Raw genomic sequence first — 15818 nt, forward strand, 5'->3', positions numbered from 1 at the left:
CATGTTGCCCTGTCCTTCCATATAGTACTCTTGAGAAAACACAGAACAAAATAGCTGTGTAAAGTTAAATATACCACAATCTATCATACATGTCAGGTGAAGTAAAACATAAACCCTTTGAACACAGAACTGAACTTCCATCTTCCCATTCAGCCACAGCCCCCTAGATGAAACTATGTCTGACTCATTGGTGATGGGACAGAGAGTGGTGACCTAACCTCCCTCTGGTAAAGAGCACATACATGTGCAAAAACGACCAATACTACACAAACATATAAAAGAGGTGTCATTGTCATTGAGTGCTGTACACCTATAGTACAAAAAAAACCCAGTTCTCATCAGAATTAAAACAAAAAATGTTAAAATTATCCGTGACAACTTTTTATTTATTTATTTTTTTTTTAAGCACAGTAATCTTCTACTTAGACTGTGTCCATATATGCCCAAATTAACTAAATAGCTCATACAACCTTGACTATTTGGGCTTTATATTACCTTATTTCCAGTAAGTTAGTCCTCTTCCTGCATAATGACTTTTAAGTCAGTTGATGACAGCGTCTCTCCTCTTTTCTCTTCGTGTTGCTGGTCCACCCTTCCATCAGTCTCTGCTCAAGGTGTTCTTTCTCTCCACGGTGGATCTGAACACCTAGATCCTTCAGCACTTCGAAAGCACTCAGCAGTGTATTGAAGATTTTTTTTCTCCTGAGTCCAACTTCAATTTAAGGCGTGCTGGGTACAGGTACTTTGCCTCGATGCCATTTTGTAAAAGTTGTTTAATCACAACATGTACTTTGGCTCACTTTTTGTAATTCAGGAGAATAGTCCTGGTCAAAAAAGATCCTCTTGTCTTCAAACAAAACCCTCTTTTGGCTCCACGCTTGTTGTAGAACCCTGTCTTTTACCGCGGTGTCTAAAACTTTTATTATGATAGCCCTGGGAGGAGCCCCTGGGTCTTTAGGTTTTGATTTAAGTGAGCGGTGTGCTCTCTCGATCCTAATGTCCATCTCAGGTGGAAGCGTCAGCACATTGCGTGACAGATATATCACAAATTCAATCATATTTTCACCTTTGCTCCCCTCTGGTATTTGAAAAATTCTCAGACTATTCTTTCTCATTCTATTTTGAAGATCATCACACACAGCTGCAGGGGTGGAAAATCCAGGTCCAGAAAGTAAAAAGCCTGTACAGAGTTTAGTCCCAACAATTTAAATTTCTATCTCCACAACATAGACAGGGACTAATCACCTGGTTAAGTGAACAGGATGAAGGAAAACTAGGCAGTGTTTTTACTTTCTGGACCTAGATTCTCCACCTCTGCACAGTTGTGAGTTCCATATCGCAGCGAAGCAAATGTCAGAGCGCCCCCTGCTGCAGTACCTCCATATCTTCAATCGTGTCCATCCTTTCTTCAAAACCAATAATTCCCTCTTCATGTTCATCAATTTGTCCCTTAATATCCGCCACCGCCTATTCCAAGTGATCCAAAGATGTTTGGTCTGACTATGACCCTCGTTCTCTTTGTGGAGCTTTTCAATCTGCTCTAGAAGTATGGCCTCCCCATTCAGCTGGCATCTAATAGCATTTATGCTAGCGTCACATAGACTTGGCGATTCCTTTTGTTTGTCTTCTGTCTCTTTCGAAGTCCCTTGTTTGCTGGACGTTTTTTGTGTTGTGGAGGTGCTCATAATTTTCACCATCCCTTACAGGAGAGAAGGTTCTCAAAATATACAGTTGTCAATATTTTTTAGTAATTTCTGACAGAGCTCTGCTGTTACGCTGTAACTCGTATTATGACGTCACCGGAAGCCTCACCACAGTTTTTTTAAGGCAAATGTTTTAATGCAGTACTGATGATCAGAGTACTTAAAAGTTTTTATGTACATAAGCAATACACAATTCCATAAGACTGTCTTTTAATGTAAACCTAACTTAGTGAAGTATGAACTCTTTTATATTTTTAATTTTTCATAGTTTTATGCAGACGGTGCTGCAGGAGGAGAGACCACAGTTCCAGGTTTGGATGCAGTCTGCCAGAAGCGATCCAGGGAGCTTGCCATCCTCTGCTCCACTGTCCATGCATATTATGCTTTATATAAATATTTGTTTACGATTAGACAGTTAAAGTATTAATTCCCTGTAATGCTGGACTGTTTATTTTTTTTATTTTATTTTAATAAACCTTTTAATAAAAACATATTTTGTAGTTATCTGATTTGAGTTTACCTGATGATAATAAAAGAAAAATAAGTGTGTTAATCCGTGTTTAGTAGTTATTGTAAATTAATCACGATGTTAAGCAACAACTCCGGCCAGATGCAGATTGGTAAAAAATGAAATAATAATTTAATCTTTTTCTGCTTATTAATGGAAGGAATTAATAAACTGTATAACTTTACCACTGCTCAATGGAGGACCAATCCTGCCATATGTAAGAATAAATCGTACTCGTTGTCTTCCGCTTTATCCGGGACCGGGTCGCGGGGGCAGCAGACTCAGCAGAGACGCCCAGACGTCCCTCTCCCCAGACACCTCCTCCAGCTCCTCCAGGGGGAGCCCAAGGTCCCTCCAGCGTGTCTTGGGCAGTCCCCTGGGCCTCCTCCCGGGGAGACGTGCCTGGAACACCTCCCGAGGAAGGCGTCCAGGAGGCGTCCGGTATAGATGCCCGAGCCACCTCAACTGGTTCCTCTTGATGTGGAGGAGCAGCGGCTCTACTCCGAGCCCCTCCCGGATGGCCGAGCTCCTCACCCTATCTCTAAGGGAGTGCCCGGCCACCCTACGAAGGAAGCTCATTTCAGCCGTTTGTATCCGGGATCTCGTTCTTTCGGTCATGACCCAAAGTTCATGGCCATAGGTGAGGGTAGGAACATAGACCGACCGGTAAATCGAGCTTCGCTTTTCGGCTCAGCTCTCTCTTCACCACAATGGACCGGCACAGCGCCCCCATTACTGTGGCAGCCGCACCAATCCGTCTGTCGATCTCCCGCTCCATTCTTCCCTCACTCGTGAACAAGACCCCGAGATACTTAAACTCCTCCACTTGAGGCAGGAACTCCCCTCCAACCTGAAAAGGACAAACCACCCTTTTCCGGTCGAGAACCATGGCCTCGGACTTGGAGGAGCTGATCTTCATCCCAGCCACTTCACACTAGGCTGCGAACCGCCCCAGTGCGTGCTGTAGGTCTTGGCTAGAGGGGGCCAGCAGGATCACGTCATCTGCAAAAAGAAGAGACGAAATCCTCTGGTCCCCAAACCAAACCCCCTCCGGCCCTTGGCTGCGCCTAGAAATCCTGTCCATAAAAGTTATGAACAGGACCGGTGACAAAGGGCAGCCCTGCCGCAGTCAAACATGCACCGGGAACAGGTCCGACTTAGTGCCGGCAATGCGAACCAAACTCCTGCTCCGCTTGTACAGAGACCGGTTGGCCCCTAGTAAAGGGCCCCCGATTCCATACTCCTGGAGCACCCCCCACAGAATTAAGAATAATTACAAAAATAAAATAATTACTATAAAATAATTACTAGGCCAAAAGGTAGCTAGAAATATAAATTGGTGTGCCAATAAATGCAACAAAATAATAAAAAGAAATTTATTCAATAATTTATCAATTAATTAGATGTAAATGTATACATTTCTATTTTAATCCAATATTTTTATTTAAACCACTTATTTTCAAATCATATACTTTTTTTGAACTCTGCATTGTTTATTTAATACAAGTGAATTTCTTGCTGGTTTATTTTTCCTATACCTTTTATTTTTTTTCATACTTATTGCCATCCAAAAATATTTAAAACATGTTTTTTCCTCAAAAATATATTACTGTCCTTTTATTTCTTAGGCACTGATATATTCGCCTCTAATATATCCCGGTTGTATTTTGTCACCCAACATATTTCCCTTAGCCCATTTTATTCCATCTTTATTTTTTACATTCCTTTGGTCTTTGTATCATCTTTTTCTCCTCAACATGCAGGTTGTAATGCAAGTACAAAGGGGGTGGGACAGAGAAGGTCTTTGAAACAGCGTCACCACCTCAGCTTTTGGTTCTGTAAAGGAGCTAGCAGAAACGGCTAACTTCTATCATGGTGCTAAATACGTCAGAGTGTTGTGGATTTGTTGGTAGATAGTGCTGTTAGTTGGGATAGTTTGCTGTGTACTATTGACTAACAGACAATCCTTCGGTTTGCCGACGTACTAAGAGTAAGTCACTTTTACCGACTGTTTTCACAATATAACGAGAGGAAACATATTTTAAGAACTTCAATGTTAAATTAGCATCGTAATGTTTCATGGCTATAAAAAATGGCCGAAATTCCCTGAGATTTCTAGTACCCAGGTAAAAAAAATCCTGGAGCTTTATATCCTGGGGTTTTCGGTGGAAAAGGGACTGTACACTATATTGTATGTCTACTTTTACATGTACATGAACCTTGATGACATCCTATTCTTATTCTACAAGGTCCAGGTGATGGACCCAACGTTGGCAGCAACTGCAACTTTATTCTGTAAACATCTTCTATAAGGTTTAGGAGAGTGTTTACAGGTCCTTCTCAAAATATTAGCATATTGTGATAAAGTTAATTATTTTCCATGCTATCGAAGCATCCTGGGACTCCATAAGACCTCAGCAGTGCCACAGGCTGATTACCTCCATGCCACGCCGCATTGAAGCAGTCATTTCTGCAAAAGGATTCCAGACCAAGTATTGAGTGCATAACTGTACATGATTATTTGAAGGTTGACGTTTTTTGTATTAAAAACACTTTTCTTTTATTGGTCGGATGAAATATGCTAATTTTGTGAGATAGGAATTTTGGGTTTTCATGAGCTGTATGCCAAAATCATCCGTATTAAGACAACAAAAGACCTGAAATATTTCAGTTAGTGTGCAATGAATCTAAAATATATTAATGTTAAATTTTCATCATGACATTATGGAAAATAATGAACTTTATCACAATATGCTAATATTTTGAGAAGGACCTGTATAGTTAGATGAGAAAACCAGAACTGCAGCCTCCGCTCTAATTCATCCCAAATGTGTTCAAGAAGGTTGAGATCAGGACAGGCCAGTCAAGTTTCTCATCACCAAAACTTGCAGCCATTAAAGTGATTGTAACATTGGAATACACTGATTTGGTGGTGTGAGCAAATACTTTTGGCAATATAAGTCCCCCCAGTCTTCAGAAAGGCTATCCTTCATCAGGGCCATTTTTAATCAAAATTGGTTGTTTTCTTTGTGAAAAAATTAAACCCACCACTGATTCTTCTCGTTTTTCTTTCTTCTGCATTTCCTATAACATTCTGAACATGTGAATACTAAGTATTAACACTGTACTTGCTTAAAAAATAAGATTGAATATGCAAAAATTAAAACAAAACAGTCCTGAAATTACAACAAACACCCTGTTTACACAATGTTTTCTGGTAAAAACTGACAAATTTGGTTGCATTTCTACTGTTCGTTTTCAAGTCAATGGACCATGCCACAATTTCAGGACAGGTTTCAAAGTGTAATGGCTTGAAAACGTCCTGGTCTCCGTTGTCATTAAGAGAGAAAAATTGAATCTTTCTTATGGGGAAGCCCTGGCTAATATGACTGGCACAGTTCAACCGAAATCAGTAGATATTAATTCACATGCGCCCAACATAACGGCTGCTGAACAGTTTAAAACCCACAGAAGATCAAGGTATCAACAATAACAATGGCAGAGTACTGTTCATTTACTCCCCCATTTGGAAGAAGGAAGTGTTTGCGCATGTTTTTGGAATGGGTGTGCATTCAGTTAGTAAGTCAAAAAATATATACCGGTACTATAGAAGTGATGTGCCCAATTAAATATAAGTCATGTCAGTTTAACAAATCAATATGATAAACACTGCATTTATCAAGCATTAAATGAAACAAAGAAAAAGGTTAAAGGAATTTTCTACAACCATTTGTCTTTTATCAATACTTGGACGTGGAAAATAAAGAATTCAAATTCAATCCTTTTCAATACTTTGTAGGAACCCTCCATTGATACAAAAAAGCCATTGGTCCTCATCGTACTTTCAAAACATTTCAGTTGCTAACCATGCAGCTTGAGGGCTGTTTTAACTCTAAATATGACATTTCCTGTCGTTTATGGTTTGATAAAAACTTTGTAAAAAATATAATTGGATAATTGATATTCTGTCAAAATTGTAGAAAAAAAAAAAAGACATTGTAACATGGATATCATATAAAGACCATTTTATAGCCTGAGATAGCTGTAACAGTCCTAATTACAGTGATATAGTAACTTAATTCCAATATAACATGCTGTGAAGAGAAATGGTGTCCGAGGTATCTTGAAGAAGGTGTTCATCAGGTATGTTCTGGAGGTGAATAGAGTGTCAGATAGGGTGATGAGTCTGAAGCTAGAAATTGAAGGTGTGATGTTCAATGTTGTTAGTGGGTATGTCCCACTGGTAGGGATGTGAGTTAGAGAAGAATGTGAAATTCTGGGGCGAGTTAGATGACGTGATGCAGAATATCCCCAGAGTTGAGACTGGTGATTAGTGCAGATTTCAATGGACATGTTGGAGCACGGAACAGACGTGATGAGGTGGTGATGGGCAGGTTTGGTATCCAGTACATGGATGCAAAAGGACAGATGGTGGTAGACTTTGCAAAGAGGATGGAAATGGCTGTAGTGAATACTTTCTTCCAGAAGAGGCAGGAACACAACATGACTTACAAGAGTGGAGGTAAGAGCAAACAGGTGGATTACATCTTGTGTAGATGATGTAATCTAAAGGAATTTGGTGACTGCAAATTAGCAATAGTTGGCCATGCTGCCAGATAGCACAGGATGGTGGTGTGTAGAATGACACTGATGGTGAGGAATATAAAGGAACTAAGGCAGAGCAGAGGACAAAGTGTTGGAGGCTGAAAAAGAAAGAAAATTGTGTGGCTTTCAGGGATGAGTTGGGACAGGTTCTAGGTGGCCAAGTGGTGCTTCCAGATGACTGGACAACTACAACTAATGCTACCAGGTGGATAAGTAGGTGTGTACCAGATATTTCTTCTAGAAGGAAAGTTGATAATGAAACTTGGTGGTGGAATGAGGAAGTACAGGAGTGTGTACAGAGAAATAAATCAGCTAAAACGAAGTAGAACACTGGAGTGTGCAGAGAGTCGCCAGGAGTACAGGTAGACACAGCATAAAGGGAAGGCAGAGGTAGCTAAGGCCAAACAGTGGGCATACAGTGACTTATACAGAATGATCGGTTAGACAAAAAGGAGGAAGAGAAGGATTTAAACAGGTTGGTGAGGCTGAGGGATAGGGATGGGAAGTATGTTAAGCAGATTAGGTTGATTAAGGATCGAGATGAAAATGTATTGACATGCAACGATAGATGGAAGGAGGAATCTGAAGCATTGAATCAGAGAAATGAGAGAACAAAGAGCAGGACAAGCAACTACTGTGATTCAGGATGGAGCAAACATCAGTAAGGACGAATTAAGGAAGGTTGAATTGTAGACAGGCAGTTGATCCTGATTATATACATGTGGAGCTATGGAAGTGTCTAGGAGGGACAGGGGAAGAGTTTTTGACTAGGCTATTCTATGAGGTCTTAGAAACCGAGAAAATACCCCAGGAATGGAGAAGTGTGCCGGCACCAATTTCCAAGAACAAGGGATATGTGCATAGTTGAGGCAACCACAGAGCAAAATATTTGATGAGTCACACAATGAAGTTATGTGAAAGAGTAGTGGAAGCTAGCCTGTGGTCAGAGGTGAGCATCTGTAAGCAGCAGTATGGTTTTATGCCAAGAAAAAGTACTAACTGAAGCAATATTTGCTTTGAGGATGTTGGAGAGGTACAGAGAAGGTCAGACGGAGCTGCATTGTGTTTTTGTACGTCTAGAGAAAGCTTACAATAGGGTGCCAAGAGAGGAGCTGTGGTATTGTATGAGGAGGTCAGGAGTAGCAGTTAGAGTGGTGCAGGACATGTATGAGACCAGTAAGACAGTAGTGAGGAGTACAGGTCCTTCTCAAACAATTAGCATATTGTGATAAAGTTCATTGTTTTCCATAATGTCATGATGAAAATTTAACATTCATATATTTTAGATTCATTGCACACTAACTGAAATATTTCAGGTCTTTTATTGTCTTAATACGGATAATTTTGGCATACAGCTCATGAAAACCCAAAATTCCTATCTCACAAAATTAGCATATCATTAAAAGGGTCTCTAAACGAGCTATGAACCTAATCATCTGAATCAACAAGTTAACTCTAAACACCTGCAAAAGATTCCTGAGGCCTTTAAAACTCCCAGCCTGGTTCATCACTCAAAACCCCAATCATGGGTAAGACTGCCGACCTGACTGCTGTCCAGAAGGCCACTATTGACACCCTCAAGCAAGAGGGTAAGACACAGAAAGAAATTTCTGAACTAATAGGCCGTTCCCAGAGTGTTGTATCAAGACACCTCAGTGGGAAGTCTGTGGGAAGGAAAAAGTGTGGCAGAAAACGATGCACAACGAGAAGAGGTGACCGGACCCTGAGGAAGAGTTTGGAGAAGGGCCGATTCCAGACCTTGGTGGACCTGCGGAAGCAGTGGACTGAGTCTGGAGTAGAAACATCCAGAGCCACCGTGCACAGGCGTGTGCAGAAAATGGGCTACAGGTGCCGCATTCCCCAGACCTGGGCTACAGAGAAGCCGCACTGGACTGTTGCTCAGTGGTCCAAAGTACTTTTTTCGGATGAAAGCAAATTCTGCATGTCATTCGGAAATCAAGGTGCCAGAGTCTGGAGGAAGACTGGGGAGAAGGAAATGCCAAAATGCCAGAAGTCCAGTGTCAAGTACCCACAGTCAGTGATGGTCTGGGGTGCCGTGTCAGCTGCTGGTGTTGGTCCACTGTGTTTTATCAAGGGCAGGGTCAATGCAGCTAGCTATCAGGAGATTTTGGAGCACTTCATGCTTCCATCTGCTGAAAAGCTTTATGGAGATGAAGATTTCATTTTTCAGCACGACCTGGCACCTGCTCACAGTGCCAAAACCACTGGTAAATGGTTTACTGACCATGGCTGTGCTCAATTGGCCTGCCAACTCTCCTGACCTGAACCCCATAGAGAATCTGTGGGATATTGTGAAGAGAACGTTGAGAGACTCAAGACCCAACACTCTGGATGAGCTAAAGGCCGCTATCGAAGCATCCTGGGCCTCCATAAGACCTCAGCAGTGCCACAGACTGATTGCCTCCATGCCACGCCGCATTGAAGCAGTCATTTCTGCAAAAGGATTCCCGACCAAGTATTGAGTGCATAACTGTACATGATTATTTGAAGGTTGACGTTTTTTGTATTAAAAACACTTTTCTTTTATTGGTCGGATGAAATATGCTAATTTTGTGAGATAGGAATTTTGGGTTTTCATGAGCTGTATGCCAAAATCATCCGTATTAAGACAATAAAGGACCTGAAATATTTCAGTTAGTGTGCAATGAATCTAAAATATATGAATATAAAATTTTCATCATTACATTATAGAAAATAATGAACTTTATCACAATATGCAAATTTTTTGAGAAGGACATGTACTGTAGTTTTGACAGAGTTCAAGGTGGAAGTGGGACTGCATTAAGGATCGGCTCTGAGCCCCTTCTTGTTTGCTGTGGTTATGGACAGGTTGACAGATGAGGTTAGACAGGATGAAGGGACTATGTTTGCAGATGACATTGTGATCTGTGGTGAGAGAAGGGAACAGGTGGAAGAAAATCTAGAGATTGGAGGTTTTCCCTGTAAAGGAGAGAATTGAAGGTTAGTTGGAGAAAGACAGAAAATGTGTGTGAATGAGAGGGACCCAATAAGTACATAAAAGGGAAAGCTCATGTTAGGTGTGTTGGAAACAAAGCCAGAGAGGCCAAACTGAGATGTTGTAAACTTGTTAAGAGGGGGGATAGTGAGTCCAATATTAGAAGGATGCAGAGGCTAGGCAGGAGGCCTAGAGGAAGACCAAACAGAAGATTAATGGATGGAGTGAAATGGGACATAAAGGTAGTGGTTGTGAGAGAAGAGGATGCAAAGGATTGGATTAGATAGAGCAAGTGACTCGCTGTGGCGACAAATTAAGTGAAAAGCTGAAACAAAAGGAAGACGAAGAGGGTGGCTGGGCTCAGCCATTTAGAAGAAGCTTAGAGAAAGACTTATGTTTTTCTGCATTAAGAGGAGTCAGCTAACATGGTACATCATGGTACATCATGGTACATACATCTGATCAGGACACCTTTTGTACACATCAGTTTGGAGTTTTTTTCCATATCCCAGTAGGAGGAGAAACATAATTTATAGGTTGGATTATATACTCCTTTCTTCATAGGAATATTTACCGGACCCACCCACCTCCAGCAGGAGTTTGCAGTGCTGCTTGGGTGGAGGGATTAACTTTTTGCAGCCGTGAACTGATTCAATAACAGGGAAGAAAACTAATTGATACATGAAAAGCGATCTTGGTGAGACTTTACCTGTGGTGTTCTCTGTAGTTCATAGAGACTTAATTCCCAGGTCTTGCTGAGGGACTGGACCCCATTCGTCTGCACTGTCTGAGTCATGACTCCAACACTAGAACGGAAAAACAAAGTATACACATTAGAGTGGTGGAGTTAAGGCACTGGGCGTTAAAAAAAGGACTAAAATACAGGAGACCATATCAACTTTTGGAAAAGACAACTCAGTAAATCATTATTGGATTCTCGGAAGTTTGGGAAATCTAGATTTTTGTAAGACAGATTTATACAAGATAATAAGGATCCCCTCCCTGGGCTGCCACCTTACCGTGGTGGAGGGGTTTGAGTGTCCCAATGATCCTAGGAGCTATGTTGTCAGGGGCAAGGCAAACAGGTCCTGGGTGAGGGATCAGACAAAGTGCAGCCCACAGACCCATAATGATGATTTCCATAAATGAAAACAGTGTTCCCTCACCCGGATGCAGGTCACCGGGGACCCACTCTAGAGCCAGGCCGGGCACAACCTGAAGAGGAAACATGGGTCCCCCTTCCGATGGGCTCTCCATCTGTGGGAGGGGCCGAAGGGGTCGGGTGCAATGTGGTATGGGTGGCGGCTGAAGGTGGAGACCTTGACGGTCTGATCCTCGGCTGCAGAACCTGGCTCTTGGGACATGGAATGTCACCTCTCTGGTGGGGAAGGAGCCTGAGTTGGTGTGCGAGGTAGAGAGGTTCCGGCTAAAAATAGTCGGGCTCACCTCGACGCACAGCTCTGGCTCTGGAACCAGTCTCCTTTAGGGGGGTTGGACACTCTTCCAGTCTACGTTGCCCTTGGTGAGATGCGCCGAGCTGGGGTGGGCATACTTGTTGCCCCCCTTCTTGGTGCCTGTACGTTGGGGTTCACCCCGATGAACGAGAGGGTTGCCTCTCTCCGCCTACGGGTGGGGGGACGGGTTCTGACTGTTGTTTGTGCTTATGCACTAAACAGCAGTTCACTACCCACCCTTTTTGGAGTCCTTGGAGGTGGTTGTTAGGAATAGCCTTTATTAATATTACTCATAGCTGTTTTCCCCATTTATACCATAGTGTTATAAAGCAGACGTTCTAATGTTGCCCTTTTGACAGAATAGAATAAGAATGCTCTTTGACACACATTACAGGGATAAATGGCCCAAGGTTTGTCATGAATGACCTGAGGCTGGGACACTGGGTTTGATAGTGGAGCAGTCGGTAACTGGTTTGATTAGAATGCCACGGCACACTTAGATTAAGGATAGACACCCGTTACTACACAATCTACCACAATCTTAGATTAAAAGGAGCTGAAAGTTAGAAACTGCTTGAGAGTCGTTCATTTAAGAGTCAGTGTTAGTGTGTGTAATCGCTTCTGGGGACCAAGGACCGAAGGAACTCCGAGACGTCCGACTGCCAACAAGTGCTCCTCCGGGGGACTCGGTATCTCACCAGTGGGAAGGATGTGCTGTTGACCTCAACTCAGGATGTTGTGGGTCAGTGGGCAGAGTACTTCGAAGACCTCCTCAATCCCAATGGCACGTCTTCCACTAAAGAAGCGGAGCCTGGGGACCTTACCTTGGGGTGGGCTCTCCAATCTCTGGTGCTGAGGTCACCGATGTGATTAAAAAGCTTCTTGGTGGTAAGTCCCAGAGGGTTGATGAGATTCACCCGGAGTTCCTTAAGGCTCTGGATGTTATAGGGTTGTGCTGGTTAACGCAACTCTGCAGCATCGCGTGGACATTAGGGGCAGTTCCACCGGATTGGCAGACCGGGGTGGTGGTCCCCCTAGTCAAAAAGGGGGACCGTAGAATGTATTCCAACTATTGGGGAGTCACACTCTTAAGCCTCCCTGGTAAGGTCTATTCAGGGGTTCTGGAGAGGAGGGTCCGTCGGATAGTCAAACCTCGGACTCAGAAAGAGCAGTGTGGTTTTCGTCCTGGCCCTGGAACACTGGACCAGCTCTACACCTCAGCAGGGTCCTGAAGGGTGCATGGTTGTTTGCCCAACCAGCCTACATGTGCTTTGTGGACTTGGAGAAGGCGTTCGACCGTGTCCCTCAGGGAATCCTGTGGGAGTGTACTCCAGGAGTATGGGGTAAAAGGTCCTTTGATACAGGCTGTTAGGTCCCTGTATGACCAGTGTCAGAGCTTAGTCCGCATTACCGGCAGTAAGTCGGACTCTTTTCCGGTGAGGGTTGGATAGGGTGAGAAGCTTGGTCATCCGGGAGGGACTCAGAGTAGAGCCGCTGCTTCTCCACATCGAGAGAAGCAAGTTGAGGTGGCTCGGCCATCTGGTTAGGATGCCTCCTGGACGCCTCCCTGGTGAGGTGCTCCGGGCACGTCCCACCGGAAGGAGGCCCAGAGGAAGACCCAGGACACACTGGAGGGGCAATGTTTCTCAGCTGGCCTGGGAACCCCTTGGGATTCCCCTGGACGAGCTGCCCCAAGTGGCTGGGGAGAGCGAAGTCTGGGTGTCTCTGCTTAGGCTGCTGCCACTGCGACCCAACCCCAGATAAGTGGAAGACAGTGGATGGATGACAATAAGGATGTTGGATGTCACATACAGGTGAAACATTCACACAGAGATGTTAGTTCGAAGATGAAGTTGGATTTCGATTATAGCTTCTGATTTTAAAAGAAGAACAAAGGATGGTTCAGAATCCAAGATGTCCGCAAGCTAGGGAAACTCTAGGCCTGCATATGATTTGTTTCCTTAGTTATTAGTGTAAAATGCATATATTCTACACTGCTCAAAAAAATAAAGGGAACACTTAAACAACACAATATAACTCCAAGTAAATCAACCTTCTATGAAATCAAATTGTCCACTTAGGAAGCAACACTGATTGACAATCAATTTCACATGCTGTTATGCAAATAGAATGGACAACAGGGGGAAATCTTAGCAAGACAAGGCGACTAGCAAGACACACTCAAAGGAGTGGTTCTGCAGGTGGGGACCACAGACCACTTGTCAGTACCTATGCTTTCTTGCTGATGTTTTGGTCACTTTTGATTGTTGGTGGTGCTTTCATACTCGTGGTAGCATGAGACAGACTCTACAACCCACACAAATGGCTCAGGTAGTGCAGCTCATCCAGGATGGCACATCAATGCGAGCTGTGACAAGAAGGTTTGCTGCGCCTGTCAGCGTAGTGTGCAGAGCCTGGAGGCGCTACCAGGAGACAGGCCAGTACACCAGGAGATGTGGAAGAGGCCATAGGAGGGCAACAAAGAGGAACAGGAGGAGCACTGCCAGAGCCCTGAAAAATGACCTCCAGCATACCACAAATGTGCATGTGTCTGCACAAACGGTTAGAAACAGACTCCATGAGGATGGTATGAGGACCCGACGTCCACAAATGGGGGTTGTGTTCACAGCCCAACACCGTGCAGGACGCTTGGCATTTGCCAAAGAATACCAAGATCGGCAAATTGGCCACTGGCGCCCTGTGCTCTTCACAGATGAAAGCAGGTTCACACTGAGCACATGTGACAGACGTGACAGTGTCTGGAGACACCGTGGAGAGCGATCTGCTGCCTGCAACATCCTTCAGCATGACCGGTTTGACAGTGGGTCAGTAATGGCATGGGGTTAGCAGTCCTGATCTGGAGACATTTTCCATAAACTGCAAACCGTTTTATTCACCGAGGGTTTTCCTGGTTTATCATAATTGGCTCATATTTTCCACCGCATGGCTGCATTTCTGCTACAGAAAAACATCTTGCTGAGCTGATTACAGACGTGGAGAAAAAAATACCCTGACTCTTTCACTATAATACTGGGAGATTTTAACAGAGCAAACTTCTCCAATGAACTCCCCAAATACAGACAGCATATTAAGTGTCCCACCAGAGAAAAAAACACACTGGACCATTGTTACACAACTTTAAAGGACTCGTATCATGTTGTTACCAGGGCTGCTCTGGGTTTTCAGATTATTGTCTTATCCACCTAATCCCAGCCTACAGGCAGAAACTAAGAGCTTCTAAACCTGTGGTTCACACTGTTAAGAAGTGACGATGCATCATCACAAATGCATCATCACAAATGTCCAAAAAAAAGTATTAGCAAAAATCCTTCCAGCTGCACACCATCAGATACCAGAAAGGATAATCGTCCAAAAAAAATCTATTTTATCCACCACAAGAGAACTTTGAGTTCTTTATAAGAATTAATCAAAACGAAAAGTAACAGAGCGACTCCAACCTGCTGCCACCTTGAGCGGCGCAATTCTAGAAGTTGATAGGGTGATCCATGCAGCCAAGGAAAAGCAAGGATTTGTCTGGGAAAAATGACGCCTATCTGTGTTTCCGGACATGTCTAGAGAGCTGGCGCAAAAGAGGAAAGCAAGCTACAAGAGCTGGATATTAGATACACACTGGCCTTCCCCGCAACGCTACACCACAAATGGAGGGGACAAAATGTGAGTTGATAAATGGAGGGAGGTGAGATATTGTTTCAGCCCAATGTAAGTATATGTGTTGAGACACAGGACGTTACCATGGGAGCGGCGTTAACCCCTGAGTCTTTATGTGTTTTATCTTTTTTTTCCAACAGCGAGGAGCGTTCAGAACTCAAGACACTGGCTGAGTTACAATAGCCAGACGTCTTTGGTTTGTTTCTTATGTGCAAATTTAGTTTACATTGTTATAGGTGTTAAAAAACAGGCAGGTACATTGTAGGAGGATTCCAAAAACCATAGCATACTCCATTATAAATGGATGCAGACAGACATTTAAAGCACATAGTCTTCCACCCTCCCCCTTTTATCTCCTTTTTATGGCATAATTATTATTAATAGGCCCACTAATTTTCATTCAAAACATGACTAGTAGACCAATTAAATTTATTTCATGGAATATAAATGGATGCAGTACCCCGATTAAAAGGAGGAAGACAATATTATTTCTGAAAACTATAAGGCAGATTTCGTTTTTATACAGGAAACCCACATGCAACGTTTGAAGGCGGAGACATTTAAAAGGGGGTAGATGGAACGTGTTTTATAGCTCATTCTCAGGTAAACGTAATGGTGTTGTTATTTTGGTTCACAAGAGCATAAGTTTTATTTTGCTAAAACAAACAAAAGTAAAGAAGGAAGGATTATCTGTGTGGAGCCAGTGATCGAAGGAGTGCCTCTTGTATTATGCAACATATATGCACCTAATAAGGGAGAATACAATTGTTTCCATGAGGTAAATAAAATACTAGGAGACATGGAGGGTGAAATTGTTTTAGCTGGGGACTTTAATGACGTTATGGATCCAGTATTGGACAGGAGTTCATTCAGACCCCCCCTCATGTCCAATTAGAGAGACC

The 15818-nt window shown here is 43.1% G+C and overlaps 1 protein-coding gene across 2 annotated transcripts in view; it reads right to left on the reverse strand.

Moving 5' to 3' along the window:
- rnf2 (ring finger protein 2) overlaps window positions 1-15818 on the reverse strand; it is a 40679-nt gene that overhangs the window by 8046 nt on the left and 16815 nt on the right. For both annotated transcript variants that reach the window (XM_047369046.1, XM_047369047.1), the window contains exon 2: window positions 10503-10599. In XM_047369046.1, the coding sequence (XP_047225002.1) occupies window positions 10503-10589 (87 nt within the window). In that variant the 5' untranslated portion in view covers window positions 10590-10599. The remainder of the gene's footprint in view (window positions 1-10502; window positions 10600-15818) is intronic.

This window comes from Girardinichthys multiradiatus, chromosome 6 (genome assembly GCF_021462225.1).
Source record: "Girardinichthys multiradiatus isolate DD_20200921_A chromosome 6, DD_fGirMul_XY1, whole genome shotgun sequence".
Lineage (NCBI taxonomy): Eukaryota > Metazoa > Chordata > Actinopteri > Cyprinodontiformes > Goodeidae > Girardinichthys > Girardinichthys multiradiatus.